General features: G+C 50.7%; 1 protein-coding gene across 1 annotated transcript; it reads right to left on the bottom strand.

Moving 5' to 3' along the window:
- Positions 1-503: 503 nt before the first annotated feature.
- On the bottom strand, positions 504-27979 carry OVOL2 (ovo like zinc finger 2). The gene is made up of 4 exons (XM_045809500.2): positions 27377-27979; positions 26485-26708; positions 13731-13920; positions 504-1235 (listed from the first exon to the last, which is right to left on the bottom strand). The coding sequence occupies exons 1-4, from the start codon at positions 27474-27476 to the stop codon at positions 922-924; spliced, it is 828 nt and encodes a 275-aa protein (XP_045665456.1). The 5' UTR covers positions 27477-27979; the 3' UTR covers positions 504-921.

Here is a 27979-nt window from a genome sequence, read left to right on the forward strand (position 1 = left end):
AAACCACCCCTCTCATCCCCAGAGGCTGCTGCCTCTCCTTTGCCCGATTTCAGTCTCAGGCCTGCTTTATTGTGAACCTCCTGGGCCTCTGGGGCCAGGCCGCCCAGGTAAGGAGATGCAGGTGGCCAAAGGTCACAGCGCTCGGCAGTCATATGCCCCGAAGGAGACTGCTGTCCCTCCCACAAGAGCACAGCGTGCACCCGGCCAGCAAGCATTCCTCACGGTCCAGCGTTTGCGGCTTCTCCGCCAGGGCCAAACTCCAGGGAGGGCCAAGCGCCTGCAGCCAGCAAGTCCCTGCCCCAGAAAGCCAGAGCATCTCCACAGTAACCCCAGGGCCACAAAAAGTGACGAAAGCGTCCATGAGTGACCTTCCCCGGCCACCCCCTGCATCTCTGCCCATCAGCCTTGGGGCACCGGTCCATCTGCCCTCCTACCCAGGGCTCAAGATCGGCTTCCTCGAACTCACCCGCCAACACAGAATGAGCCACCCCAAACGACCTGACGTCGAATGTCACGCATTAGGCCCTACACAGGGAGCTAGAACTCAATGTTCTGTTTTGTTTTTATGAGGAGAGTTCCACGAGAACATTCCATTTATTAAAGTAAGTCCTGTAAACTCTTTCAGAACAACACAATGCATTTCCCTTGCTTGGGTATCACGGCAAGTGGAAGTACTTTTATTTCAAGGCACCATAAAATGAGCGTCTCTCTAAGAAACCTCTGCCTACACAGGTGAAAATCCTAAAAAAAAAAAAAAAAGGAAGCAAGAATAAAGAATAAAAAGAAAGAAAAATGTCTCACAGAGATCGTGACCATCCGCAAACATCTGTTAATGCGACTGTTGGACAGGATGTGGGCGACGGGGGACCTTCCAAACCCCAAATCCCTGTAAACGCGGCTGCTCTGGCTGCCTCCTCCTCCTCACTTCTCCTCCTCCTCACTCAGGTTGGCATTCCCCTGGCGCGTGGACATCAGCTTGGTTTGCAAAAGAGCCGCTAGTTTTTTGGATGTCTTTTTGAGAAAGGCGCTGCCCGGGTGGGCACTGTTCACGTGCAGGTACAGGTCCTCCTGGGTGGGGCCCGTGTAGCCACAATCCTCACAGACGTAGAGCTTGTCCCGGCGTTGCTTGTAGGCATACTGCTGCTGCACCCCGTGGATCTTCTTCAGGTGGGACTCCAGGGAGCAGCGCTGGGTGAAGGCTTTGTTGCAGATGTCACATTTGTAGGGGCGAATGCCTGCAAGGTCGATGGGCAGACACATCACCAGTGGGTCACGGCCAAGCCAGAGCCTCCCAACCACGAAGCCATTTAAAAACATGATGCACAACCCACCAGCCAAAAAACAAACCACCTGGTTCAAAACCAGGCCCCTCTCTCCAAAGAAGGCATGCAAAGAGCCAACAGGTACATGACAAGGTGCTCCACACGGCTGATGGTCAGGAGAACGTAAATCACGGCTGCAATGAAATACCACCTCCCACCTGTTAGGATGATTATCATCAAAGACAAGAGATAGCAAGAGTCCGCGAGGATGTGGAGAAAAGGGAACCCTCGTGCGCTGTTGGTGGAAAGGTAAACTGGTACAGCCATTATGGAGACCAGTATGCAGGTTTCCCAAAAAATCAAAAATAGCACTACCATATGATCTAGAAATCCCACATCTAGGATATATATCCAAAGGAAATGAAAAGAGGGTCTCAAAGACACATTGGCACACCTGTGTTCACTGCAGCATTATTCACAACAGCCAAGAACATGCAAATAACCTCAGCGCCCATCGATGAATGAACGAATAAAAAAGACCGGTATATTTATATAATGGAATATTATTCGGCCACGAGAAAGAAGGAAATCCTGATATTTGCAACACCGTGGATGAACCGTGAGGGCTTTATGTGAAATAAACCAGACTGAGAAAGCAAACGCTGCGTGGTACCACTTTCATGTGAAAAACTCAAATGCATAGGAACAGAGTGGATAAACGGTTGCCAGGAGCTGAGGGGTAGGAAAAATAGGAAGAAAAAAAAATCAGCATGACCAGGGACTCAACACGAGGAAAATGATTAAGGCAGCAAAGTGTGTCTACAAGGCTTCGCAACATCCATGTGAGCAAACATAACAAGGGATGCAAACCTAGTGAAGAAACCCCACCTGACTTTGGGAGAAGGGTTTCAGTTTTCCCACTTGTATGCCTTACTGTTTTGACTTTATAGTGGGCAAAGTAAATCTTGTTTTTATTTTAGTTGCGGTTTTCCTGGAAACAGACCCGGTGACAAAGACTCCAGCAGCGCTTGTCGGTGAGTGAAGTGGATCAGTGAGAGGAAGGAGCCCTACAAGGTGGGGACAGCAGGGCGGTCACTGCCATGAGCGACCAGAGTCCAATTCCACTGGACAAGGTGAGGGGACAAGGGAGAACACTCACCTCTGCGTCATCCTGCCCCTCACGGCTAGGGTTCCCTCCCCCCGCCCCGCTCCCGCTCCAGCAGCCTGTTAGGGGCCGTCCCTGGGTGGTGCCGATTCTCCCTCCCTGTCTTGTGCCAGCAAGAACATTCTCAGGCAGAGTTGCAGGTGCGGACAGCTGCAACATAGATGGGTGTGCCCAGAAATGGCAGGAGCCAGGAGCGTGGGCTGGACGTGGGTGGCATCTGCTATAGTTATGAAAGCGTTTCCAAACTAGATCTCGTGCTGGCCTCAGCATGGGGCTAATATTAGTGGGGCCTGCCTTCTAGACGGAGAGTTCCCATGTGCCATCTACACCAGGGAGCTCAGCCTCGTGAAAGCACAGACCTTCCGATTTCCACTAAGAGCCCGCATCCTGACTGTGAGGTCGGAATGTCACATGGACTGATGTAAGTCACACCTAACGTAGGCTTGCCTTTAGAGGTACAGGGAACAGAGAGGGGGTGGCCCCCACTGTCGGACCATCTTAGAGCCCGGAGGCCAAAAGAGCTATCCGCTACGGGAATCTCCAAAGCCTCAGATGCAAAATTTAAGGGCATGCCAAAAACTCATCAGTCAAGTGAGATAATATTTCAAAAATCGAAGCACATTAAAAAAAATCCATAGAAACCAGTTATCAAAATCTTAAACAGGACAAGACCCAACAATGCCGTCCTGGAGCCTGAGGTGAAAGCAAAGACGAGCGTGCTATGAGATGTTTTCATGTATTTTTTAAATGGTTATTCTTTTCCCCATAATGTTCTAGCTGTTGGAAAAAATATACTGAACAACTGAAAAGTAGCTGAATTAAAACTCACATTTAAAAATGTTTAAATATTTTTTTACACAAAAACGGAATTTATGATGATTTTACTATCCTGGCTTTAATGGAAGCAAACTTATCCAAAGATATTTTCAAAATCTACTTTTTTAGCTTCACAATAATCTGGAGGATTTTCCCATGTTGGTGCCTACATCTCAGTTTCATTCCTTTGTAGCAGCACCGTGGTGTTTTGTTGGACGGCTGTCCCCGAATGCCACCTTTCACAAGCCAGAGACAGACTGACTGCCTTGTACGTCCGGGTCCTCACGCGTGCTGCTCAGACCAACCGTCGAACTGTATCCCCTGGGAGCTTGTAGAAAATGCAGAGTCTCAGCCCCCCACCCCCCGACTGAATAAAATGTGGAGCGGTAGTCCTCCAACCCAGGGAGCTCGTCAAAACACAGATTCCTGGCCCCAGCCCTGGCGTTTCTCATTCTGGGATAGGGCTGAGACTCCCGCATTTCCAGCACGTTCCCAGATGACGTGGAGGCTGCTTGTCCCGGGACCTTTTTGGGAGTCACAGGTCTAAAGCCACGCCAAATGAGGTGTGACCAAAACTGAAGCAGGAAGAAACAGAACATTTGAATAGACCCATTACCAGCAAGGAGATCAAATCAGTAATCGGAAAACTCCCAACAAACAAAAATCCAGGACCAGATGGCTTCACAGACAAATGATACCAAATGAGGCATGAGGATGGCACTTGCGGTCTGAAAGCAGCTCTGACCCCAGTATTTTCTCTCCCAGGTTCAATGTCCCCACTTCCCTAATGGGGGCTCATGGGGGGGGCCGAGAGAGCCCCCCTCCTGTTCACAAAGTACACAGATGATAAGGGAAGCTGAAATGGAAAAAAATATTTCCTCCAACCCCCATCCAACTACCCGAACAGACCAAATCGGTTCCATTTTTCATGCAGTCCCCATCCGGAAGCACACTCGTGAAGCCCGTTCTGTACGCTCACGTGAGAAAGGTGTATTGGGCCAATGCAATTCTACTCAAGCAGGATGCTGGGCTATCTTATATTCCACACATTCTAGAAAAACTGTCAGAAGTTAAGAAACTCCTTTATAATCCTCGGCATTGGGTACATAATAGGTGCTCAGTAAATACTTTTTAAATGAAGGAATGAATGAAGGAACCCCTCCTACTGGCCCACAGAAAGAGATTTAAGAAACAAACTTAAGGAACAGGGCTGCCTGGAGTTTCAGGCTCACGCCATAGAGGGCTTTGTATCTCTTCGGGCCTTCTGGGCCGTAAGAACAGCTGGCTCCCCCAACCTCCGGCAGATCAAGCAACAAACCTGATTTCAAACCCACAGCTCATAACAATAGAAATTCACCCAGAGGGACACCTGGGTGGCTCACTCAGTTGAGCGTCTGTCTGCCTTCGGCTCGGGTCATGATCCCAGGGTTGTGGGACGGAGCCCCGTCTGGCTCCTTGCTCAGCAGGGAGTCTGCTTCTCCCTCTTCCTCTCCCCACCCTGCTCTCTCTCTCTCAAATAAATAAATAAAATCTAAAAAAGAAAAAAAAAGAAATTCACCCAGAGACCGGTTACGCCTTTCAATAGTTACTGGAAATAACCCACTACTGTTCTAAAACATCCAAACTAAACATGTGGGGAGAACAGTACACTTACACCCCCCCCCCAAGTTCCACAGACAAGCTCCTGGCCCCAGGGAAAGGATGCTTCCAGTCCCGCTCTAGGAAGCCCCACCCCATCGGTGACCCAGAAAGGTGATCTGAAGTGGCTGCTGACCAGGGCTTTGCCAGATCCCTGCCCCCTGGCAGAGGTGAGCGTGCCAGGAGCGCATTTCCTTCTGCATCCAACAGGTCAGCGGACACCTTCCGCAGGCAGAGCACCTAGCACGGCCTGGACAGCAAAGGCTAGAGATTCCAGAGCCCTGCGCCACCCAGATGATGGAGAGAATGGGGATGACTGCTGCAGGTGGGCTTTTCCCAGGGAGGGTGGGATGTGAACCAGGCTTGGAGGACAGGGGACTCGCAGACACCAAGATGGGTGGAAGACAGCAGGCACCAAAACCCCAGTTAGGGCAGTTCTGACTTTTGCACACCTGCTTCACCTCCCCTCTCTGGAAATACCACACTCATCCATCACTCACTGGTGCAAGCAGATGCTGTCATGCAGCAGCCCCCAGGTGACCCTTTCTGGGCTTGGGAACAAACCCCTTCCTCCTGGAGCCCCCATCCTCCCATGAACTCAGGGGTGGGTGGGAGATGAAGGTGTCCAGAGAGGACCCCTGGGCAAAGGGGACTGACGCCAAGGCCTCCTTGACTTTGGAGACTCACCCACTCTGGAGCCAAGGCCAACCCTGTCCATGTCTGGAGTGGGATAACAGAACTGGAAAACACCGTGCCCACAAGAGACACCATTAACCTCCTGACACCACACAGCAAGAGTCCGAGGCCTCTGAAAACCCATGCATCACACACCCGCTCCTCATCACGGGAGCCCACGACAGACGGCTGAACCCCTCCGAACCTCAGTTTCTTCACCTGTAAAATGGGGATAACATTCATACCCCCTCTGAGGAGGCTGCTCTGAGGATTAATGGAGACGTCACCTGCAAAGGGCCCAGCACGTATTAAGTACTCAGTAGGGTACAGCTCCAAAGAGTTTATAATTCAGCTCAACAGAACACGGATAGGCTCTATTCATAAACTGGCTGGTGGGCACTTATGTAGTACTTGTCCTAACATTGGCTCTCTATACACACTTTTTGTATTTGCATGCACTTTGGGATGTGTTGTTTATTTCAGTGGGGGAAAAAAAGGGATATTGTTTTCAATGTGGTCATTAGGTATCTGGTGGAGAGACCTGTGACCTCCTGTGACTCTTTTGAATGTTGTGCCGTATGGCCTCTGTGAACTCATCCAAAAAATACTGCGTTGGGTTATCCCAAAGGGTTTCTTCTCTTCAAATTTTCTATTCCTATTACCGAATCAAGCTTCATATCCCACATCGCCAAAGAAAATTCTTCACGACTGGTGCTTTCTGCTTGCTCTCCTTGCCGTAGCCCTGTGCTCCGTTACTGAACTTCATACAAACATGAACTCCAGCAAGAAGCTTTTTACAGGCCTCCTTGGGGGAGCCTCCTCGGGAGGCAATGTGGCCATGCCCACCAAAGACCACCATGGGTCTACCCTTTGGCCCACTTCAGGGAAATTTTCTACAGAAAGGCTCACACAGGTAGACAAAGGATGTATAAGAGTATTCATGGTAGTCTGATGTTTAAAAAGGGAGGAAGGGAGGGAGGGAAAGAAAACTCTGAGAATGGAAACAAGTTCATCAGTTGGGACAAGGGGAAAACGATGGTGCCTCTGTATTTGAAATCGTAATCTCCTATTAAAAAATGCTCTGACAACAATTAAAAAGAGGTGTGTCTACGTGCAGATATGAAACAGCGTCCAAGATACATATGACATGAAAAAAGCAGTGTGTGTTAACAACTTCGGGGGAGAAACATTAAATGGTGGTTTGCTTTCAGGTGTGGAACTTTTAGGGCTTGGTGGGAGAGGAAGGCTTACTTTTTTTTTTCTTTCACTTTTTCCCCCTTTCCTGTTGCTTTTTTAGCTAAAAAGTAAGTCAAAATGAAATAGAGCAGGGACAGCCTGAGGAGCGAAGGAGGTGATCCCACCAGACAGCCTTGAACCCCCCAGTGGTGGAGTTTACCTTCTTTTTTTTGCCATCTGCCCCACTGCAAACTTCTCCCAATCTGCATTTTCCCCCCACCAGTCAATCCTTCCCTGTAGGCTCCCAACAAAGACACCATTGTTTCCTCTTCTTCAATCAAGATGGGATTTGTTTGCCTTCCCGTCCCTCTCAATGTGGCCTGATGGAAGATAAGGCCAGAGGGCGTCCCAAGGGGTGGGGCAGATACTGCAGCCTGGGCCCCGTGCCCCCTCCCCGGCCCTCGAATCTGCATTCCTCAGCTTCGCTTTCTCTGGAACTCTAGAAGCTTCCACAGGACTGGCAGGCGCCTTGAACGGACTCCTTTATTCCAGTCATAAAGTTATAACCAACGTGGGTTCTACTTCATGGCACCACCGCCCTAAAGGCTGAGCTGGGGACCCCACAGATGCGTGTGCCCTTTTCAGCTGTTTATAGTGGCTTACGCTTTCTGGTCTGCACTGGCTGGAGTCTCTTACGGAATAAGGAGGCATTTTCCGAACAAGAAAAATAAAATAATTTCAATAAATGCTGTACTTGTCTGAAGGGCCTGGCACATCTGACCACACCACTAAGCAATGCCCACGCCACACCTGACGCGCTGGGGCCCTCCGTAAATGCGGTTCTGCCCCTCCAACACGCACCCAGGTGCCACTGGTGGTGCTGGCTCCCGGGCAGTGAGGTGGGTGCTTGGTGCTGAGTCTGGCACATGCAAATGCCGGGTATTACGTTTTATTCTAGAATACAGGTCTCACCGCACCCCCACCGAAAGCAAATCATTTCCTTCCATGGATGGCCATTCTTAGGATGCATCCCAGCTGGTTCAACCTAAACATTTAAACAAAGCCAAAAGAATCTTCTCTAAAAACAGGCCTGTGATGTTTTTCACAGGCAGCAAACTGAATATGCATTCTTTTTTTTTTTTTTTTAGGATTTTATTTATTTATTTGAGAGAGAGAGAGAGAGAGACAGAGTGTGTGGAGGAGGAGGGGTAGAAGGAGAGGGAGAAGGAGACACCTGGCTGAGCAGGGAGCCTGACGCAGGACTCGATCCCAGGACCCCAAGATCATGACCTGAGCTGAAGGCAGATGCTTAACCGACTGAGCCACCCAGACGCTCCACATTCGTTTTTTTTAAAGCTCACGGCCCCTGCTCTCTATTTTGACCAGAATCTCCCACGCTGGCCTCAGTGGTCCTGTCAGTTAAGTAGATCAGTTTCCTCTACTATGTGGGTAATGGATGAGCCCTCTGACTGACATCCAAGTGTCCCCCACCTGCCTAGAGTGCCGTTCACACCCCAAAGCCCCCGTGGGACCAGGCTGAGGCCACATCTCTGCTCACCCTCTGCCCCTGCCCTGTCCTGCTCCCTCTTCCCTCCAGGTTTCCTCTGACCCATCCCTCAAAAAATCATTTTGTAAGAATCACCATCTCAGAATTTGCTTCTAGGGAACCTGACCCAAGACGGTCTGGATTGAAAATAGCCCCTCGTTTGCTGATCTATTTTCACAAAATGTTAGTTTTTTGTACATCAGTTTCTGTCTTCCAACCTTGAATCAGATGTCATTTGACTAACGTCCCTCCTTCCCCATGACTAACATCCCCCCTCCCCATCTCACACACACACACACACACACACACACACTCTGAGTTACTTTTTCCTTGGTGAAGATATCCAAAAAACAAACAAACAAACAAACAAACCTTAATCTTTTCTTTCATCCACTTGGATATTAAGGTAAGACATTTACAGGCTCTGGTTTCCCTGGGTCTCTTCCGAGATGTCTCCTTGTGTTCTGAGTCTTTCCTTAGATGCCCTGCCCCTCCCAGCACAGGACAGGAGATGCGGGGGAAGAAGAGATCAATCCTGGCTCTCTACGCCTCTCTCTGTCCACCTCATTGACGCCGCTACAATTCTCAAAAGAAGGGTCCTGCGATCCCAGGTAAGTGTTTAAATTAGTCATGACCGGTCCAGTCAGACTAAGCAACACAGCCTTCGCTCAACTGCTGTCTACCGCATCTGTGTTCACACATCTTCGCTTCTGGTCTAAATACATTTACTTGTAATCGTCAATAGCAAAAATCCGACCTTCACGTCTTTTTTTTTTTTTTTAAAGATTTTTTTTTTTTTTTAAATAATGATTTTTTATTATATTATGTTAGTCACCATACAGTACATCCCCGGTTTTCGATGTAAGGCTCGATGATTCATTAGTTGTGTATAACACCCAGTGCACCATGCAATATGTGCCCTCCTTACTACACCGGTCTATCCCTTTCCCCCACCCCCCTCCCCTCTGTAGCCCTCAGTTTGTTTCTCATAGTCCATAGTCTCTCATGTTTCATTCCCCCTTCTGATTACCCCCCCTTTCTTTATCCCTTTCTTCCCCTACTGATCATTCTAGTTCTTATGTTCCATAGATGAGAGAAATCATATGATAGTTGTCTTTCTCTGCTTGACTTATTTCACTAAGCATTATCTCCTCCAGTGCCGTCCATGTTGTAGCAAATGTTGAGAAATCGTTCTTTCTGATTGCTGAGTAATATTCCATTGTATATATGGACCACAACTTCTTAATCCAGTCATCTGTTGAAGGGCATCTTGGCTCCTTCCACGATTTAGCTATTGTGGACATTGCTGCTATGAACATTGGGGTGCATATGGCCCTTCTCTTCACTACGTCTGTATCTTTGGGGTAAATACCCAGTAGTGCAATGGCTGGATCATAGGGTAGCTCAATTTTTAACTTTTTAATTTTTTAAAGATTTTATTTATTTATTCGACAGAGAGAGAGACAGCCAGTGAGAGAGGGAACACAAGCAGGGGGAGTGGGAGAGGAAGAAGCAGGCTCATAGCGGAGGAGCCTGATGTGGGGCTTGATCCCATAACGCCGGGATCACGCCCTGAGCCGAAGGCAGACGCTTAACCGCTGTGCCACCCAGGTGCCCCCCGCCCCCGACCTTCACGTCTTAATCAAAACCCAAATTCGCAGAATTCTGGTAAGATCTTTTGGAATCACGTTGTTTACATGAACTTTGAAAATGTTTGAGAATCCCAAATTTTTGCTCTTTTTACTGATAAAACGGTTTGTGTAGAGCTCAAGAGAAGGCAGGGCAGGCCCCTCACACCAGGACTCGATGGCGGCTCCTCCCGCTGCTGGCGTGGCCGCATCCCCAGAGCCAGGAATCCTTTTTCCGTTGGCTACTGCCTAATTTGTCAGTAAGCCCTTTGCTCCTCATTCTGGTCCCTTATTACTTGGAGGCACATCTCCAGCAGCAAATAAACCAGGGCAGGAAAAACAGGTTCAAGACATTTCCTTAATTTTATTCGTTGATCACTTTAAAAGTCAAAATTATGTTTGAAAAATTTTAAATCACTACCTGTAGATTCGATCTTATAGTCAATGCTGCCCAACAGAAATTAAAACGCAAGCCACTTTCTAATCTTAAAATGTCCAGTAGCCTCATTAAAATAAGTAAAAAGAGGGGCACCTGGGTGGCTCAGCCGGTTAAGTATCCGACTCTTGATTTCGGCTCAGGTCATGATCTCAGGGTTGTGAGATCGAGCCCCACACAGGCTCTGTGCTAGGTGTGGAGTCTGCTTAAGATTCTCTCTCTCCCTCTCCTTCTGCCCCCTCCCCCCCCACATGCTCACTTTCTCTCTCTAAAAAACAAACAAATAAATAAATAAGGAAAAAGAAAACAGGTGAAATTAATTTCAATGATATATTTTAACCCAATGTATTCAAAATATTACCATTCCAACGTGGAATCAACATCAAAAACTGAAATGTTTTACTTCTTATTTTGCATTGAATCTTCCAAATCTAGTGTCGGTTTTACACGGAACACCACATCTTAATCCAACCAGCCACATGCTGGGGGCTCGGCGGCTACCCACGGCCAGAGGCTGCAGTGCTGGCCAGGATGGCTGCAGCTTTCCCCCTCCTAGATGCCGCCCCTTCATGGGGTAAACCGTGAAGCTCTTTGAGAAAGCACTAGGTGGAAGGCATTATGATTCACCAACTTCAGTAATTTTCAGCCCCTCTATGAGTCACTAGAAATGTCACCTTTGAGGAGCAAGAGAGGGAGGAGCTCAGGAGTCTGAGATGCTGGCCTTCTTCCTTGCTCGCTCTGTGGGTATCCTGGCACCACTGGCACCACAGAACGCACACACACTCAAGCCTCCCGTGCAACCTGCCCGCCCCCAGGCTGCAGCGTGCAGTCTGTGCCAGGCCTGAGCGGCCCCTCATCGCACCTTCTTGCAGGGCAAGCAGGCTTCCAGAAACTGGAATGGGGCAGGCTGGTGAGGCCCCAGCCTCGGGAAGACACCTGGGTCAGGAAGGCCCCGGGAGGCAAAGGGGACAGCGAAGGGGACTGAGAAAATGGAAGACCATGAAGTCCAGCACCAGCCGGTCTGGTTCCCAGCTCCACCACCTATGGTTATTTGACCTCCCTGAGCCTGGTCTCATCTGCTAAGTGGGGCTCACTGCCGCCTTGGGGTTGACAGAGCAGCGCAAGTGCTGAGGGCCTGGCATGGAGGAAAGTGAGCACTCGTGGCTTGCTGCCGTCTAAAGAGGCTGTGTCACCCTCCGCAGGGACTCCCAGTTTCTGCCAAGCTACCCCCCTCGCTTGCTGACCCTTCTTCTCCCTGAGAGGACACTGTCAACACCTCACCCCCACCCCCCAGCCTTCTACCGGGTCACCTCAGTTCTAGGAAAGTCAGCGGCTTCCTGCACCTCTCTGCGTGAGGAGATTCCCCAGGACACACCAGAGACCTGCAAGGGGCTGCCTAGGAAATGAGGTTCCCAGGATGGACCCTATCAAGGAGGGATGGGAGTTACTGGATAAACATCCCTGCTTCCTCACCTCTGGAGCAATTCTGCAGTACATTCTACATGGTTCTTCAGAGGGTCCCCAGTGGGGTTGAGCCCCAGTTGCCCACAGTGATAACCTGCTCATTAGCTTGCTTTTATCGGCTGTCTTCCCCTTCCTGTCTCCCGTCTGTAACTCCTCACTGTGCTTCCTGAGATCACCACCCAAAAACACAGCTTACACCCAAATCATTGGGTCAGGGTCTGCAACCCAAACCCACCCGATCCCCGTCAGCCCACCACTCCCTCAGCACTCTCCTTGCCCCAACCTCAGGTGCCAGCCTGGCCACACAGAGATCAAACTTTTCCTGATTCACTGGTGCTACGGACTAAGAAAGAAGCCTTACAGCCAGACCCCGGAGAGTACACGCTATGTGATTCCATCTCTACTACGCTCAGAATCAGGCACCGAGACCAAGGGAAGGGGATACTGACACAGGGAAAAGCGGTGACTTCTGGGGGCTGCAAGCACGGTAGCCCCCCTTATCTGTGGGTTTGCTTTCAGTGATTTCAGTTACCCACGGTCAACCACAGTGCAAAAGCAGATGGTTCTCCTTCCGACCTATCACCAGAAGGTCAGTAGTAGCCTAACGCTGCGTCACAGTGCCTCAGTCATTCACCTCGCTTCATCTCATCACACAGGCATTTTATCATCTCGCATCATCACAAGAAGGGTGAGTATAATACGATAAGGTATTCTGAGAGAGAGAGACACCATTCACTTAACTTCTATTATAGTATATCGCTATAATTGTTCTATTTTATTACCAGTTATTATTGTTAATCTCTTACTGCACCTAATATATAAATTAAACTTTGTCGTAGGTAAGTATATATAGGATAGAGAGGGTTTGGTACTACCTGTGGTTTCAGACATCCATTGAGGTCTTGGAATGTATCCCCATGAATAAGGGGGACTGCTGTATTCTGTTTCTTGGTCTCGGTGCTAGTTATATGGGTGTGTTCACTTTGTAAAAATTCCTAAACTCACCAAACTATACATTTATGATTTGTGTGCTCTTCTGCGTGCATGCTACATTTAAATGAAAAATCCACGTTAGAAAAGGTTTTTTAAAAGGAACTTTTGAGTATGCCAGCCCACTCTCTCAGGTGGAGGGGACTCTTCCCAGGCCGGGAAACAGCTCTTGGCCAGCACTCTCCGAACAAAACAGTGTTGATAAAGGCTATAAAAGAAATCTGAATACACAGGACTGGAGAAGGGCCCTGTGTGAGGACAGAAGAGCTGGGATCTCCATCTGGAGGCATGGACATTCTTCTATCCCACCAAGATGCCAGGGGAAACCCCAAACTCTGAAAGGGCTTGAGGATCAGTAAATTCTAGGAGGCTGTAGGGAGAATGAGTCATGAGCAGGATGGGGCTGAATGGTTAGGACGGGATGTGTTGAAATGAGATGAAATGGGACAGGACGGGACGGGGATTTGAAGATGGGACCCAGATTGTACTGAGGAAGGACCAAGGGGAGGAAGACACTTGTCAGCCTCACATAGGAGTCGAGCATTTCCTTCTCTTCTTGACCTCTCAGGAGCTCATTCTGAGACAGACTTACATCCCAACAAAGGAACAAGAGACACCAGCAGGGAGACCACGGGAATCCATTCTGGCAGTCAGCCCGACGGTGGCCAAACTATGCCCCCCGGGGACCCTGGGGCCGGACCGCAAACTCAGAGAGTCAGAAAAGGGGCTGGCCCAGCCCAAGGGGCTCAGCTGGCTGGTGGCATAAGCAGGAGGCGAGCCCGGATGCACTGGCCTCACACGCCCCAACCTGCCGTCTTCCCAGAAATGCCACCCTGCCCCATGCTCCTGATCTGGTTCCCTGGTGGCCAAGGAGCAGGAGTGCCACCGCCCAGAAGGACCAAAGCAACCGCGAAGCACGCGGCCCCTTCCTCACCTGTGTGCGTGCGGACGTGCCTCTTCAGGTCGAAGGTGTCATTGAAGCCCTTGCCGCAGAAGGTGCACAGGTGCCTCTTCACCTGGTTGTGGCACTTGAGGTGCCGGTTGAGCATGCGCTGCAGGCGGAAGGCCTTGCCGCACAGCTCACAGCTGTGGGCCGCGGGGTCGCTGCACGTGCCTGTGGTGAACTGGGACAGAGAGACAGGGAGGATGAGGGCCCCAGTGCTGGTGGGCGCACCCCGTGGGCTCAGCCTAGGAGCGCACCTCCCTGTGTGTCTCCAGGCTTGGCCAGACCGGGGCTCCCGACCCCTACAACTTCCGAGCGGGTTTGGGAAAGAAATAACTGGCAGCTCCCCCCAGCATTCATTCTTCCCTCCTTCCTCAGAACAGAATTCTGAGTTCTGGGCACAAGGGCCCCCAGCCGACCGTCTACCCTTGCCAGCCTGACGGCAAGTCACGCAGCGGGACTAGTGGGCCAATGGCATATACCCCTCCTGTGGGGGAACATGGTGCCCTCTTCCTGCGTTGCTCCCTCCTGCTGGCGGGAGCTTCAGCAGCCACCCGGGACCATCGAGGGGGAAGCCAGTGCTGGGGACGGAAGAGCAGAAAGAAAGGAGTCCAGGTCCTGATGAGGTCGTGGAGCCTGTGTACAGAGTCCCCGAAGACAGACCTACAGTCAATTCCTTCCTCCCAGTGCCTGCACGCTGCTCCGCCCATCAGGAGATGGAAACCCTGTCCTCTCCCCTGGGATCTGTGCAGGGCCTGTGTAGGTTCTAAGTCTCAAGACACTTCGCAGCTGGGGCGCCTGGGTGGCTCACTCAGTTGAGCATCTGACTCTTGATTTTGGCTCAGGTCATGATCTCTGGGTCGTGAGATCAAGACCCACTCGTTGGGGCTCCGTGTTAAGGGAGCACGGAGCCTCCTTGGGATTCTCTCTCTCCCTTTCTCTCTTCCCCTCCCCCACCCCCATGTGTGCGAGTGCTCTTTAAAAAAAAAAAAGACAGAGAGAGAGAGAGAGAGAGAGAGAGAGAGTCTCTGCATCTTCCGCCTGTTCCCTCTTGGAAGCCAGCTTCCATGTAAGACATCTAGGACCACCATGCTGTGAGGAAGCCCAAGCAGCCATGTGGAGGGCAAGGCTCTTGGGAGAGGCACTGAGGTGTCCAGCCCATGGCTGCCATCAGCTAAGTGGCTCCAGTCAATGCCACCCGGAGTAGAACTGCCCTGCCGGGCCATGCCCCAGCTCCTGACCCACCAAAGTATGAACACATAAAATGATCATTTTGGGAAGTGACTTGGTCAGGATCCCACAGCTTCATTTTCAGCAAAATAATCAAACCCCAGGCTCGGAGCTTCCCATCCCATGTTCCCCCAACCATGCTGGCCACCTCTAAGGCAGAAACTTGAATCTATAATTAAGTGGTGAAAAACACCAGAGCTGATATTTTCATCAAAGGTTTCCTACTTACCAAATCAAATCCTTTAGAAGCTTGAGCCAATTGCTCTGCTATTTACAAAAGGGCCTAATAACCTGATTTTCATACAAACATCACTAACAGGAAGAGCTGGTCCTTGCCTGGCCCAACACCTCCATAGCCTCCAACACCCTTCCACTTCCCTCCGCCCTCGGTAATTGCCCTCCACTAACACCCAGCTCAACTACTCCCTCCCTGATGCAGCTTCTCCAATTACTGCAGCTTCTGCCCAAACCGTGTTCTGTACCCCTAAGATCAGGGCCCATTGCAGAAGTCAGCAAGTGTCTGTGCACATTCCTGCGCCCCGTTCCCCAAGCTCAGACTCAGGCCAGTGCGGAGTGGTGACTGGCAATGGCTCACAAGTGGCAAAACACTAAGAGACTTGGGGAAGGCACAAGACCCCAGAACACAGTTTTTCGGTTGGCCTCCTCGTCCGCGTGGAGCTTAATTTGTCTCAGCAGACATATGGAGTGCCCGATCTGCAACAGGCCCTGTACTCAGAGCTGGAGGCAGTGCAGTCACCAGGATGGCTTGTCCCCAAGAAGCTGCTGGTCTAGTGGGGAAGCAGACCCATCAAAAGGCCACTGATATCTGGGAAGTTCCGGGCATAACGGACACCTTGGAGAGGCACCTAGCCCAGACGTAGAGTATGAGGGAAGGTGCTTCCAAGGAAGTGAGCTCCTCAGCCAGGCAAAGATGAGGAGGAAGAGAAGGGCAACAGCCAAGAATATTCCAGAGGAGGGCAATGGGCAACAGGAGACTGCGTGGGGTTCCACATGGCTAGCCTGAGCCCAAGAGAGCTGGGGCAGCAGGGCAGGGCAGTGTCCCTTTGGGGCTCTACCTTGGGGTCCTAAAGAAACTCAGCTGTATTTAAAGGCAGAGGGGCCTCTGGAGGGCACACAGGAGGATGGCCTCAGGGATTGGGTTGTTGACCCAGTGGGTAGCCAGCCTGGGCCTCCAACTGCTCACACCCCACCTCTGCCCTGTGTCCCCCAAAGGGGTAGGGCCTGGCCCTCGTCCTGAGGGAGACCCGGTTGAGCCCAAGACTTTCTTCTTTCTGTCACCAGGATGGGGCAGGTCTTCTCCTTGCCTGGAAGTCCCCATTCTGGGCACTGCAGCCCTTGAAGCGATGTGAAAAGACTCAATATGACTCGGAGTGCCTGGATGGCTCAGGTCATGATTCCAGGGTCCTGGGACCAAGTCCAGAGCTGGGCTCCCTGCTCAGCGGGGAACCTGTTTCTCCCTCTCCCTCTGCTCCTCCCCACGGCTGGTGCTCTCTCTCGCACGCTCTCTCTCTCAAATTGATAAATAAAATCTTTAAAAAAAAAAAAAGACAAATATGACCCAAGTCTTGGCAAACTGAATACCTGGAGCTTCTCAAGGCCAAGTCTACACAGGAGAAAGGTCACTGAGAGCTGGTGAGTGCCTAATAAAACAGAACACAGACAACCGACCCAGGTAGTTTAAGAACGTGCAGAAAGCTAGAACTGTTCCTGCAGGATGTTCTTAAGGACTTGCCAACTTATAGTCCAAACCTGAACTCCTGTTTACTTTAAGCCTTTTGGTAAATGCCTGTTTTTAAAATGCTCTGCATGTAATATGGACATCTTCTATCACAGTCCAGGGTGAAAACCTCAAATCACTGGCATTATTTTGTTTGAAAAGAATAAAATCTTGAAGGGTAGAGAGAAAGGAGGTTAGTGACAATTTAAAGGAGTGCAGGGCCAGTGGATCATCTGACCGAGATACAGAAAGCCTTTTAACAGAGGGGAGAACATGAGAATGGGGGAGGAGACTGGGAACTAAGTCCCCCCCACCCGCCCCAGTCCCAGGAGGAGTTTTCCTCTGGTTTTCTTGGAACAAAAATAGAAATTCTCCAAGTGTGCCTCAACAAAGGCAAATTTTCCATTTCTCCATCTTCCTATACATCCCCATTCAACAGGAGGGCAAACTGAGCCAGCACCAACGGGCTCATTTAGGGAATCCGAGAAGCACTGTTTGCCACCTCTCTCTATCTATGACCAATCAGGCACCCAGACATTAGTGAATTATATTTGAAGCCTTAAAAGGGCCCTGTTGAAAGATGTAAAGTTAATTAAATGGCAAAAGACCATGGCTAATGAAGCCAGCTTCTGCCAGACTATTTCAATTCTCAGAAAGGAAGCACTATTTGTAGGAAAAATTCCTAAATGTGAAATTTATCCCAGAGTATATTTCACATGTCAGGTGCCCTAAAATTCTATCTGTAATGGCAAAAGACCAGGAATAACCTATATGTCCGTCAACAGGGGCTTTAAAAAGATGGTAGAACCATATAATTAAAGCAGCTAGAAAAAGGAAACAGTGTCAGCTGTCAGACACGTGATCCAGCCCAGTCAAGCCTCCAGAAGATTCCAGTCGGCTGCCATCTGACCGCAACCACGAGAGAAACCTCGGGCAAGAATGGCCCAGCTAAGCCCAGTCATTCCACAGAACTAGAATACAGGATAATAAATTAGGCTGCTAGGGGCGCCTGTGTGGCTCAGTCGGCTGGGTATCTGCCTCTAGCTCAGGTCATGATCCCAGGGTCCCAGGATCGAGCCCTGCTTCAGGCCCCCTGCTCAGCGGGGAGTCTGCTTCTCCCTCTCCCTCTTCCTCTGTCCCCCCCCCCCCAACTCTGTGCTGGCGTGTGCTCTCTCTCAAATTAATAAATAAAGTCTTAGGATAAATGTGGGGTTACTTGTGAAAGCGCAATAGGGAACTGGCCCAGGAAGAGATGTATCACATTCTCTCCAGAACACCAGATCTGCCACATTTCCTAACGTTCTCTTCCATGATGGGCTGCAGGATTCAGACGACACATCTGATTCCTGGAATGACAGCCCACGGGCCAGAGCACCAGCAATCCCTCCCCAGGTCACTGGGTCATCTTTACAATGTTTACAGAGGTTTATACCCAACACCCGATCTCCTAAAAGTTCAAAATAAGGTTGACCAATCTTATCTCGTTAGGCTACTTTGCAAGTAGTAGACCGAAACTAGTTACGTCTTGGCCTACGTAGTTATAACATGAGAGTGGCATGAACAGACAGGGAATGCTGACCATCAAATAAAAGCTTACACCTGCCGTCACCTGCTTGTGGGATGTCATGTAATATCCCTGAGCCACAACTGCCCACGTGTAAGTATGATAAAACGGCGGGATGCCTGGCTGGCTCAGTCGGTGGAGCATGTGACTCTTGATCTCGGGGTTGTGAGTTCGAGCCCCACGTTGGGTGTAGAGATTACTTTTTTAAAAAATTATAAAATGGTTTTAGATCAGCCATCTTCGGCAGTCTGAGGATCTAAGAGCAGAGTCTGTTTCCTCTTTCTTAAGTTCAACCCTTGCTCCGCCACTTAAAGTCTGTGGGGCCTAGGCAGGTTACTCCCCCTCTCTAAGCCTTAATTTCATCACCTGTAGAACGTGGACAGTAACTGTATTTGCCTCTCAGGATTGTTAAGGAATTAAATAAGACAAGCTACTTAAAAAGGAGGGGGCGCCTGGATGGCACAGTCAGTTAAGTGACAAATTTGGTTTTGGCTTTTGGCTCCAGTCACCATCTCAGGGTCCTGAGGTCACCCAGAGTCAGGCTCCATGCTCAGCGTGGAGTCTGCTTAAGACTCTCTCTGGACCCTGCTCTCTCTCTCTCAAATAAAATAAATAAACCTTAAAAAAAAAAAAAAGGGCATGGAGGTCAGTAACTCGTAACTCATAGACCAGTTCCAAAGTTCTGTGATCCTGAATAAAAGGTAATTGGTCAAAATCTCTTGTTTCTCTGTTGCCCTTTTGAATTTTCTCTCTGATGGGGAAAAAAAAAAGGGAACTAACCTTCAGTGTGAGCTGCCAACCCCCAGTCCTTCCTCCACGACTCTGAAATCCAAAAAGCTCTGAAAACCAACATTCTCACATATCTCCCTTTGGCAATAAAAGTGGGCCCGAGCAGACACGGAGCGATGCAGACTTCATCCCATTTGGTGTCAATATTCATGTGTTTTGATACGGAAATTACTAATGTGTTTAATTATAGGGTACCACTCCAGACCTGCCGGGGGTGGTATATACACCATGCTACCTTCTGGAAAAGCTTAACAGTCTCACCCTTAATCCAAAATTAACACTTCACAAAAGGCTTATTAATGAAATGGGGGAGCTACCATGGACGGTGGGAGGTGACATCGGTCTGGAGATTAATTCAGGGCAAGAAAGATGGAGAGAGACTGAGTGATTCTCCAACCCCATGGCCGGGGTTGGGGGGGGGGGCTTTTTTTGCTTGCTGTCCTGTTTTCTGCAGGATCTCGACTTTCATTTTAAAAAACACATAGGTTTCCCTCTAGTTCTTCTAAAAAAACAGGTCTTTGCAGCAAAAACAAACCGATCATTGTATCAGGGCTGCTGAAAACTGCAGGAGTGTCTGGGGAGATAGGGACTTTGGCTGGCCCTCTGACCAACTTCAAAGCTGGCTAAGGTCATTTACCTGTCAAACTTCTAAAGCAGAAAAAAAAATCCTTTATTTTCTGTTGACGCTTCCCCCAGACAAGTTTATTAAATTATTAATGGTCCTATTTCCTGTGGAAGAGTACTGTGAAGGTGGTGGCCATTTGAATAAGATTCCCATGGACACACTTGCTATGCTTCAGCCTTAAAACATGCTAAGCAAGGGGCACCTGCTTGGCTCAGCTGACAGAGCATGGGACTCTTGAGCCCCACGATGGGCAAAGATTACTTAAAAAAAAAAAAAACAGGGGCGCCTGGGAGGCGCAGTTGGTTAAGCATCTGCCTTTGGCTCAGGTCTGATCGCAGGGTCCTGGGATCGAGCCCCACATCTTGCTGTTTGGAAGAGAAGATAAGCTCTGTCCCTAACTTCTTGCCTGTTGTCTTTTATCTCCCGAGACACAATTGGATGCCCCTTGCCCCTGCCCCCATTGTAGCTCACTAACCATGTCCCTGATGTTTGGCTGACCAGACTTCTCTTCTTGACTCTAAACACACCAATGGCCAGAAACATTCCTACCGGGCTTGTATCCCCAGCACCTGGTACAGTAATGCCTGACTCAGGAGGACATAGGTCCTCCCTCTGCCCCTCCCCCTGCTCGTGCTCTCTCTCTCCGTCTCTTTCTCTCAAATAAATAAAATCTTTAAAAAAATGAAAAAAAATAAAAATAAAGAAATAAATAAACATGCTAAGCATATTGCCCAATTCTCTTGGTATAAAAAATCCCCTCCTGGTCCCTGTACCACTCACTTCTTGAGGGTTCACAACTCCGCTATATGGTAGAATGGAGAACCTTCTCAAATGCAGAGATAATGAAGAGAGTACATCCTTCTAATCCAGGAAAAAACTGAGGCTCCAAGAGATCTAACCTGCCTGTGGGCACACGACTTGTAGGTGTCCACACTGAGATTTTGGATGTGGCCTGTTGCCTGCAAACATGTGCCTACACTTCCCCTGGACAGGCCCGTGGGTCTGGGCATGATGTGGGGGAGAGAAAGGCAATGAATCCTATTGTTTGTCTCATATCATGGTGAGAAATAGCTTCATGTCAGACTGTCAACGCTAATGGCTAAAGTGTCATAGGTACCTCCCACAATGCAATGCAACCACCCTAAAAGAGTTAGGATCCTTGGGTTGGGCTCTGCTACCAAAAACTGTTGAATTCAGTGAAACACCTCTGGGCTTTCCCCTTCTTTCCTTGAAAATGAGGGGACTGGACCACACAAGCTTTAAGGGTCCCTGTAGTGGAGCCTACGGATGGACACTCTTTTCAGCATCTATTCCTACTTTTTCTGGTGGCCCTTCCTGTACTGCAGAGGCTCAAAAGCTACCAGCTACACTTCCCAGACTCCCCTGCAGCTGCGGGTTTTAGATGTGACTGGGGTTCCGCCAATTTACATGCAGTATCAGGAGATTTGAATGTGGGCCTGAGTTCATTGGGCAGAAGCATCCCCATGCAGGAGCAGGCAGCCATGGAGGCAGTAGGGTGGAGCTCCTTTAGAGGTCCAGTTCTGCACGGTGGCTCTGGGATTGTATCCTGGTCTTTCTTTAGCGCATTTATTACCCTATCATTAATCACGCTCCGCTGAAGCTAACTACAATGGATTCTGTTGTCTGCAACTAAACCCACTGCATCCATGCTCAGATTAAAAGCCAGTGCAATGAACACTTACATGGTTCTCCTATTCCTTTTTCTCCTCTTAATTAACTTAGCCTTTTTTGAGCATCTATTCCAGATATTTTCCCAGATCTATGTTTTCTTCTTGCTTCCTATTTTCTTCCAAATGCTGTCATTTATATCCAGGGACTGCTGACTCCTCCTCCCCGCCTGTACTTCTGGTCTTTGTTGACCTATGTCCTCCTATGAGTCAGGCATTACTGTACCAGGTGCTGGGGATACAAGCCCGGTAGGAATGTTTCCGGCCGTTGGTGGGTTTAGAGTCAAGAAGAGAAGTCTGGTCAGCCAAACATCAGGGACACGGTTAGTGAGCTACAATGGGGGCAGGGGCAAGGGGCATCCAATTGTGTCTCGGGAGATAAAAGACAACAAGGAGTTAGGCAAGGAGTTAGGGACAGAGCTTATCTTCCCTTCCAACCGGCAAATGGATGGGTTTTTAAAAACCACTTAAATCCACGATTCACAACAATATTTTAAAAATAAACAAGTTGGCCATCGCTATAGAATTCTGGTGAACCAAAAGATTAGCTTGAAAACTGGTAAATAAAGGGAATCTTACTTGGTCTTTCCTAAATGAACGCTCTCACTGGGAACCAAACAGCAGATGAGGGGAAATATATCTCTATACAAAAATATTGGCTAAGAAATGAAGGGCAGAATATCACAGCCCCTAAAAACCTAAAATATTTAGACCCTGAGTATCGACAGCTGCTAACGGCATGAAGAGACAACCAAATATTGTGTGCTTCTCGATGCTAATAGATGACCCTCCCCCCGACATACTTTTTAGCTAAAATAAATACACCTGAGCAAGCATCTAAAGCAGTGCTGCCCAAAAGAACTTTCTGCGATGACAGAAATGTTCTAATCTGTACAGTCCAATACGGTAGCCACTGGTCTCACGTGCTTACTGAGCGCCTGAAATGTGGCTCATGCAACTGAGGAACTTAATTTTTAATTTTACGTAGTTTAATTTGAACAGTCACGTGTGACTCTGGCTACCATAGCGGGCAGCGCAGCTACAGAACCAACTACCCGCGTAGAGAAAACGCAGAAGACCAAGGAGCGTTCGACTCCGTGGTGATGCATTCCTCAAAATCCAGATTGTTAGCAACTCTCCAAGCAAATTACTCATCTCTTCAATAATTACCTTGTAAGGACATGGACAAGAGATGAAGGGAACATAGACAAATTATAGGAGAACTGAAAGACGCGTCAATCAATTACAATGTGTAGACAGTACGTGGACCTGATTCAGCGAACCGAAAAAAAATACGAGTTTATGAGACAATCGGCAATGTGAACACCGCTGTTGATGTGGGTGTGATCATGTATTTTGGCCTTCACCTATTACAGGCACATTCTGAGGTATTTATGGTTGAAAATAATATGATAACTGAGATTTGTTTCAAAATCAGGTGTCGGGATGGGTGGGGCTGGATGAGCAGGAATGGCCACGGATTATGGGTTGTTGGGGCTGGGTGACAACCGATGGGAGGAAAGGAAAAAGACTATCGCACGTTCCTACGTCTGGCACGACTTGAAGACTCGGACGACAGAGCCAGGTAAAAGACCCAAAATACTTTAGAAGGAATTCTACACTCAATTCCTTTTGAAGCTTCCTTGGGAGAGGCCAACAGAAGGGGAAAAGGGGAGAAGACAGATTCCCCTGCTACTCTGTACTTGCACCTGGGTCCCCCCAGCCACTGAGTCAGGAAGGAAAAATGTCCGTCAACTAACTGATTTAACTTCAGAGTTACTTAGTCTCCGATAAACCTTCAAAGGAAGGGCAATGATTATCAGGGTTTCTGGGGGGCTCTGTCCTGCAGCTGGAGTCCTGCAAATGGGACCAGCACAAAAGAGACTGAAAGCCACCTGGGCCTGTCACTACCGCCTTCTGAGATACACATGATCTCTCCACCTCGATCTGTTTGGAAAATTACTGAATCCTCAGTAGTGAAGAGACAGTTTTGCAAAACGCCCTGAGGCACACAGTCATAAGGCAGAGAGGCTGGAAAAGGCCAGTTCCCTAACCAGCACCTGCAACTCCTTTCTAGATCCGCTCACCAGCACAACCAGATTGGCAGATCCCTTGTCCCCACTGTAAGCCACAAAATATTGGCCATCGCTATAGAATTCTGGCGAACCAACAGATGAGCTTGAAAGCTGCCACACATCACTGTTAGCTAACCCCCTAGTGCCAATTTACACACACACAAAAGTGCTAGGCCCTCTGCACCCCTCATTTCATCTAACCAACCCTTCTGAGAGGCCGATTCTACTGCTTTTTCATCTTACAGGTCAGGGAAACTAAGACTCAGGACAGATAATGTATCCCTAACACGGCTGGTTAAGATGGACCCAACTGAGTGAGGTCTTCCTTCTCAAAACCCTTCCAGAACCGCCGCCCCCCCACCTCCGGTGCCTGTGAAAGGAGCATCCAAACCTCTTGGCTTGGCCCCTTCATCATCTCGACCTGTCCCAGCTCCTCACCTCCCACTTTTCTCTTCTCTCTGACCCTACCAGGTCCATTTTCCATCTTCGGGTACCAGAACTTTGAGTCCTTTACCTACTCAAGCTTCGGGCTCAGCCCATGCCACTGCCCTAAAGCCTGCCTCTCCCCCTTCTCCACTGCCCTCAAATCCACACCAAGAAACCTTCCCCTGCTCAGAACTTAATACATCTTGGCCTGTGCTTTAGCAGTCCCTTTGCTGTAACAGAGTTAATAATTAATATTTGTGTCTCCCCACCAACCCTGATAATTCTAGCTGGAGTTAATGGGCACCTACCATGTTCCCCTCTTCACTCATTTATTATGTTCACCACTCTATAAGGTAGGTATCATTATTATTCCCATTTCACGGACAAGGAAACTGAGGCCCAGAGGGCTTAGCAACTTGCCCAAGGTCAGGCAGCTAAGAAGTGACAAGGCCAGAGCGTAGAGGCTTAACCGTTACAGTCAGATGATTCTAGAACACCACGCAGGGAACATTTTTATCTCCTGGCTGCCTGGCACAGAGCAGGCACTGAATCTTAGATGGGACGTTGTCTCTCTGCAGGGCACTGGCTCAAACCTGCCAGTCCTCTAGTCCTCTAAGCTGACTGCTCTGCTCTGCGAGCGTCTTGAAGTCATTCAAACTCAGTCATTATGCATCATATAGGGGCCCCATCCTGGAGTGGCATTCCTTTTCTTCTGGGTAAGAAACGAATTTTTAAGAGAGCAGCAGGTTTTGCACAGAACTCTAAAATTACGCAATATGCTAAGTCACAGGTGATTTGGACAATCATTTGAAAACGGCCAATACCACAGATGGTAATACTGGAGGCTTGGAGCATCTTAATGCCAAAACGTCTCCTATTTTCGGATGGAGGCTGAGAGGGAAAAGGAATCTAAACACCCTCAGTAAACAAATGAAACTTCTCCGGAAGCTGTGCTAAGTTTGAGGAGGTAACACTCTACCCCACCCCCCAGCCCCGGGGGCAGCATGTTGGCAAGATCATAGAAATAAGACTGTGGTGTGTATTTATTCCTTTAATCCAGGGTTCCAATGGCGCTGTTTGCCTGGGGCAAGAGAGAGCTCCTAAAATGTTGGTTAAGGGACTGGATCTTTTTCCCTTGCCATTTTCTTCCCAGTGTAATCTGGGAAATTGGGGGACAGAGGGGCAAACTGACTACAGTCAATCCCAAAACAACGTTGCAATTGTCCTTCCAGCCCGGTGATAAATATGCAAGTGGGACACTTTGTAGAATTTCCTGGAGGGCAGAGCTACCAGCCAGCCTCCGGCAAACTGTCCCCTCCCATTTAACCCCATCTGGCCCAGCAAAGCCTCAGGCCAGCTGACTTTGAACCTCAGCAGCCCACTTAACACCAAGCAGCAGGCGCCGGGCGCCGTAGCAACCTTTAAAGATGTCTTTCCAGAGGATTTGGCTCCAGCCTCTAGCCTCAATTCATAACCAAATGCACCCTAGCCAGCCCCCAAGCCAAACCCCAGGAACCAGTAATATGCATAGGGAGGGATGGCCTCGCCCAGGAAAAGTAACCTAGTCTTACCCAATCCACAGCAAACACTAGAGTTCCTCCTCCCCATCCCCCCAACCCCCACCTGGGCGGCAGGGCTGCAGGACCGCCCTGGCGCGCGCAAGAATTATCGCCCACCACCCAGGGCCTGAAGCCCGCAGAGTCCCACCAGGCTAGGAAATGGGGTCATGTGATTCCTAAAACACCACTCCCTGGCTCCAGCCGACCAAATCAGTGGAATGGGAATCCTTAATCTTGCGGGTAGCGGATACATTTGAGCAGGCAATCATGGAAGTTCTACCCAGAAAAGCCAGATGAATGTCCCGATAAGATGTCGCCTACAATTCTAGAAGACTTGGGGAGGGGGGGACTGAAGAATGATAATGCAGGGTAACAAACACTCCAACCCACTGGGGGCGGGGCACTGAGGCAATCTGCAGCTGAACCCCTTTATCCATCAATTTAATTCAAGAAGATTTGAGAGGCAGGACAGATTTAAAGTGCCCAGCACAGACCTCCAGTCTAACGGACACTTCATAATTGTCAACGGGAATAGCTGTTATTGTGAGAGGTCCACTGTGTGCCAAACTGCCGCCACTGTCTCCAGAACGCAAGGAAGTGTGTGAAACTCGGAATTCACATAGCCCTAGGAATGCGCCGCAGAGAATGGAATTCCTGAGAGCCTGGGTCCCTCCTTTCCGAACCCGGGAACCCCGACGGCCTGGTGATTCTTCAGGCTCTGCGCACAGAATGGGCTGCCAGAGCGAGGAAGCTGGGCCTGGGTCTTTTAGGCAGTTCCAGAGGCCACCCCAGCGGTCTGTGCCGGCTCAGGAGCCGGCCTCCAGGGCTCAGCGGCGCGGGCGGCTGGCTACCCAGCAGACAAGAGGACGCGCAGAGCCGCCCTGGCCGAGACCCAGAGGCAGGTGCAGGAGCAGCGCAGAGGGCGCGCTCGGTGCCCGGGTGCACGGGTGCCCGGGTGCGCGGGCGGGCGCGGCAGGGAGGGGCGCGGGCTCCCGGAGCCCGACGCCAGGGCGTGGTGCAGGTGGCGGCGGGGGCAGAGTCGACACCGTACCTTGATTTTCGACCTGGCGACCGGGCGCTGCATCGCCGCCAGGTGTCCGCCCGGGCCCTCGGCGTCGCCGGGCTCGGGGATTTCGCGCTCGGGGGCGCGCGGGGACGAGCTGCTCTCGGCGCCTCCAGGCTCCCCCGCGCTGCTGCTGCCGCCGCTGCTGCTGCTGCTGCCGCCGTCGCTGCGGCAGTCCTCGGAGGGGTCGTGGAGCAGACGGCCTAGGCCCACTGCGGAGGGAGGGGCGGCGCCCCGACACACAGACACGCGGCGTCAGGCCCGGGCGTCCGCGGCAGTTTGACCTGCGGGCGGTGCCGCCGCCGCCGCCCCGCCCTGGACCTGGGCACCTGGCCAAGTGGGCAACACGCGGCGGTGGGCGAGCGAGTCCCCGGCTGGGCCTCCGGAGCGAGCACGGGGCTCGGGGGGCGGCTCCTCCGTCCCAGTCCCCGCGCCCACAAGGAACCAAGGGCCTTGGGCGGCTGCGGACCCCGCACGCCAAGTTTCCTCTCGCTGGGATAGGGGGTTAGGGGTCTGACCTCAACCCACCTAGCCCGGAGGGCTGACGGATCCTGGTGCAACCCCATGAGGACGTGGGACTGAGAGTAGCCCCTACTGGCCTTCAGTCTCCCCTCCTGGTTTACCTCGGCCCGCGCAGCAGCCAACGGTCCCGCCGCCGGGCAATTACCGGCGCCCACTAGGGGGAAGGGGGCGCAGGGCGTCCCGGGTTCCCCAGCCTCTCACTCTTGATCTTCCCGCTCCTCCAGGACCACCCCCCCGTCCGGAAAGAGGGGGCAGGGGTGGGGAGTCCAGCCCCCGCCGAGGAGCCGAAGGGACCCGACCACCCCCGCCCCCACCCCGGGAGTCCCGCGCCCAGGCCCAGCCCCCGCGCGGCGCTCACCTGGGATGTAGGTGTCTGCCCTTTCCTCATCCGGGAGCTCATCCCAGCTGCGGACGGAGACCCCGGGGCTCCTCCTCTTCACCAGGAAGACTTTGGGCATGGTGTGGCCCCCTCCCCAGCCGGCGGCCCCCTCCTCCCGGCTGCTCCCCGCTAGAAGCTGCGGCAGGGACTCGGTCCCCGGCTCCCCGCGGCCAGAGCCCACCTTCCCGCCTCGCCTGCCCTCTCCCTCCGCCCCCCGCCGCGCCGCGGCCCAGGCCTCTCCCCCGCACGCCCGGCGACTCCCAGCCTCCAGGCTCGGCGACACCTATGCCTTAAATCGCCGGTGAGACCACGCCGAGGAAAAAGTTTCATAAGGTGGAATAGAAAAGGCACCAGGAAACTTGGGAGTGAGCATGCGCCCTGCAACATAACGGTGTCAACAAGCTCGCTACCTGTCCGACCGGTTCCGGCGGCCGGGGCTGCCTGTTCCAGCCCTTCCTTAGGCATGAATGTTTGCAAAAGAATTTAACGTCTGATTCTTTCCCCCCTCCCCTTTTTAAAAAGGGAAGAACGTTTTTTAATCAACCTCTCGCCCCAGTCGCCATCACATGCACCTCAGGGCAA

Source organism: Ursus americanus, chromosome 22 (assembly GCF_024610735.1).
Source record: "Ursus americanus isolate L20-20 chromosome 22, mUrsAme1.1.p, whole genome shotgun sequence".
Lineage (NCBI taxonomy): Eukaryota > Metazoa > Chordata > Mammalia > Carnivora > Ursidae > Ursus > Ursus americanus.

Coding starts and splice junctions, on each gene's coding strand:
- OVOL2 (XM_045809500.2), bottom strand. CDS start 27,476: ATGCCCAAAGTCTTCCTGGTGAAGAGGAGGAGCCCCGGGGTCTCCGTC. Junction 26,709..27,376: donor GGCAGACACCTACATCCCAG/GTGAGCGCCGCG, acceptor CTCCCTCCGCAG/TGGGCCTAGGCCGTCTGCTC. Junction 13,921..26,484: donor TCGCCAGGTCGAAAATCAAG/GTACGGTGTCGA, acceptor TCTCTGTCCCAG/TTCACCACAGGCACGTGCAG.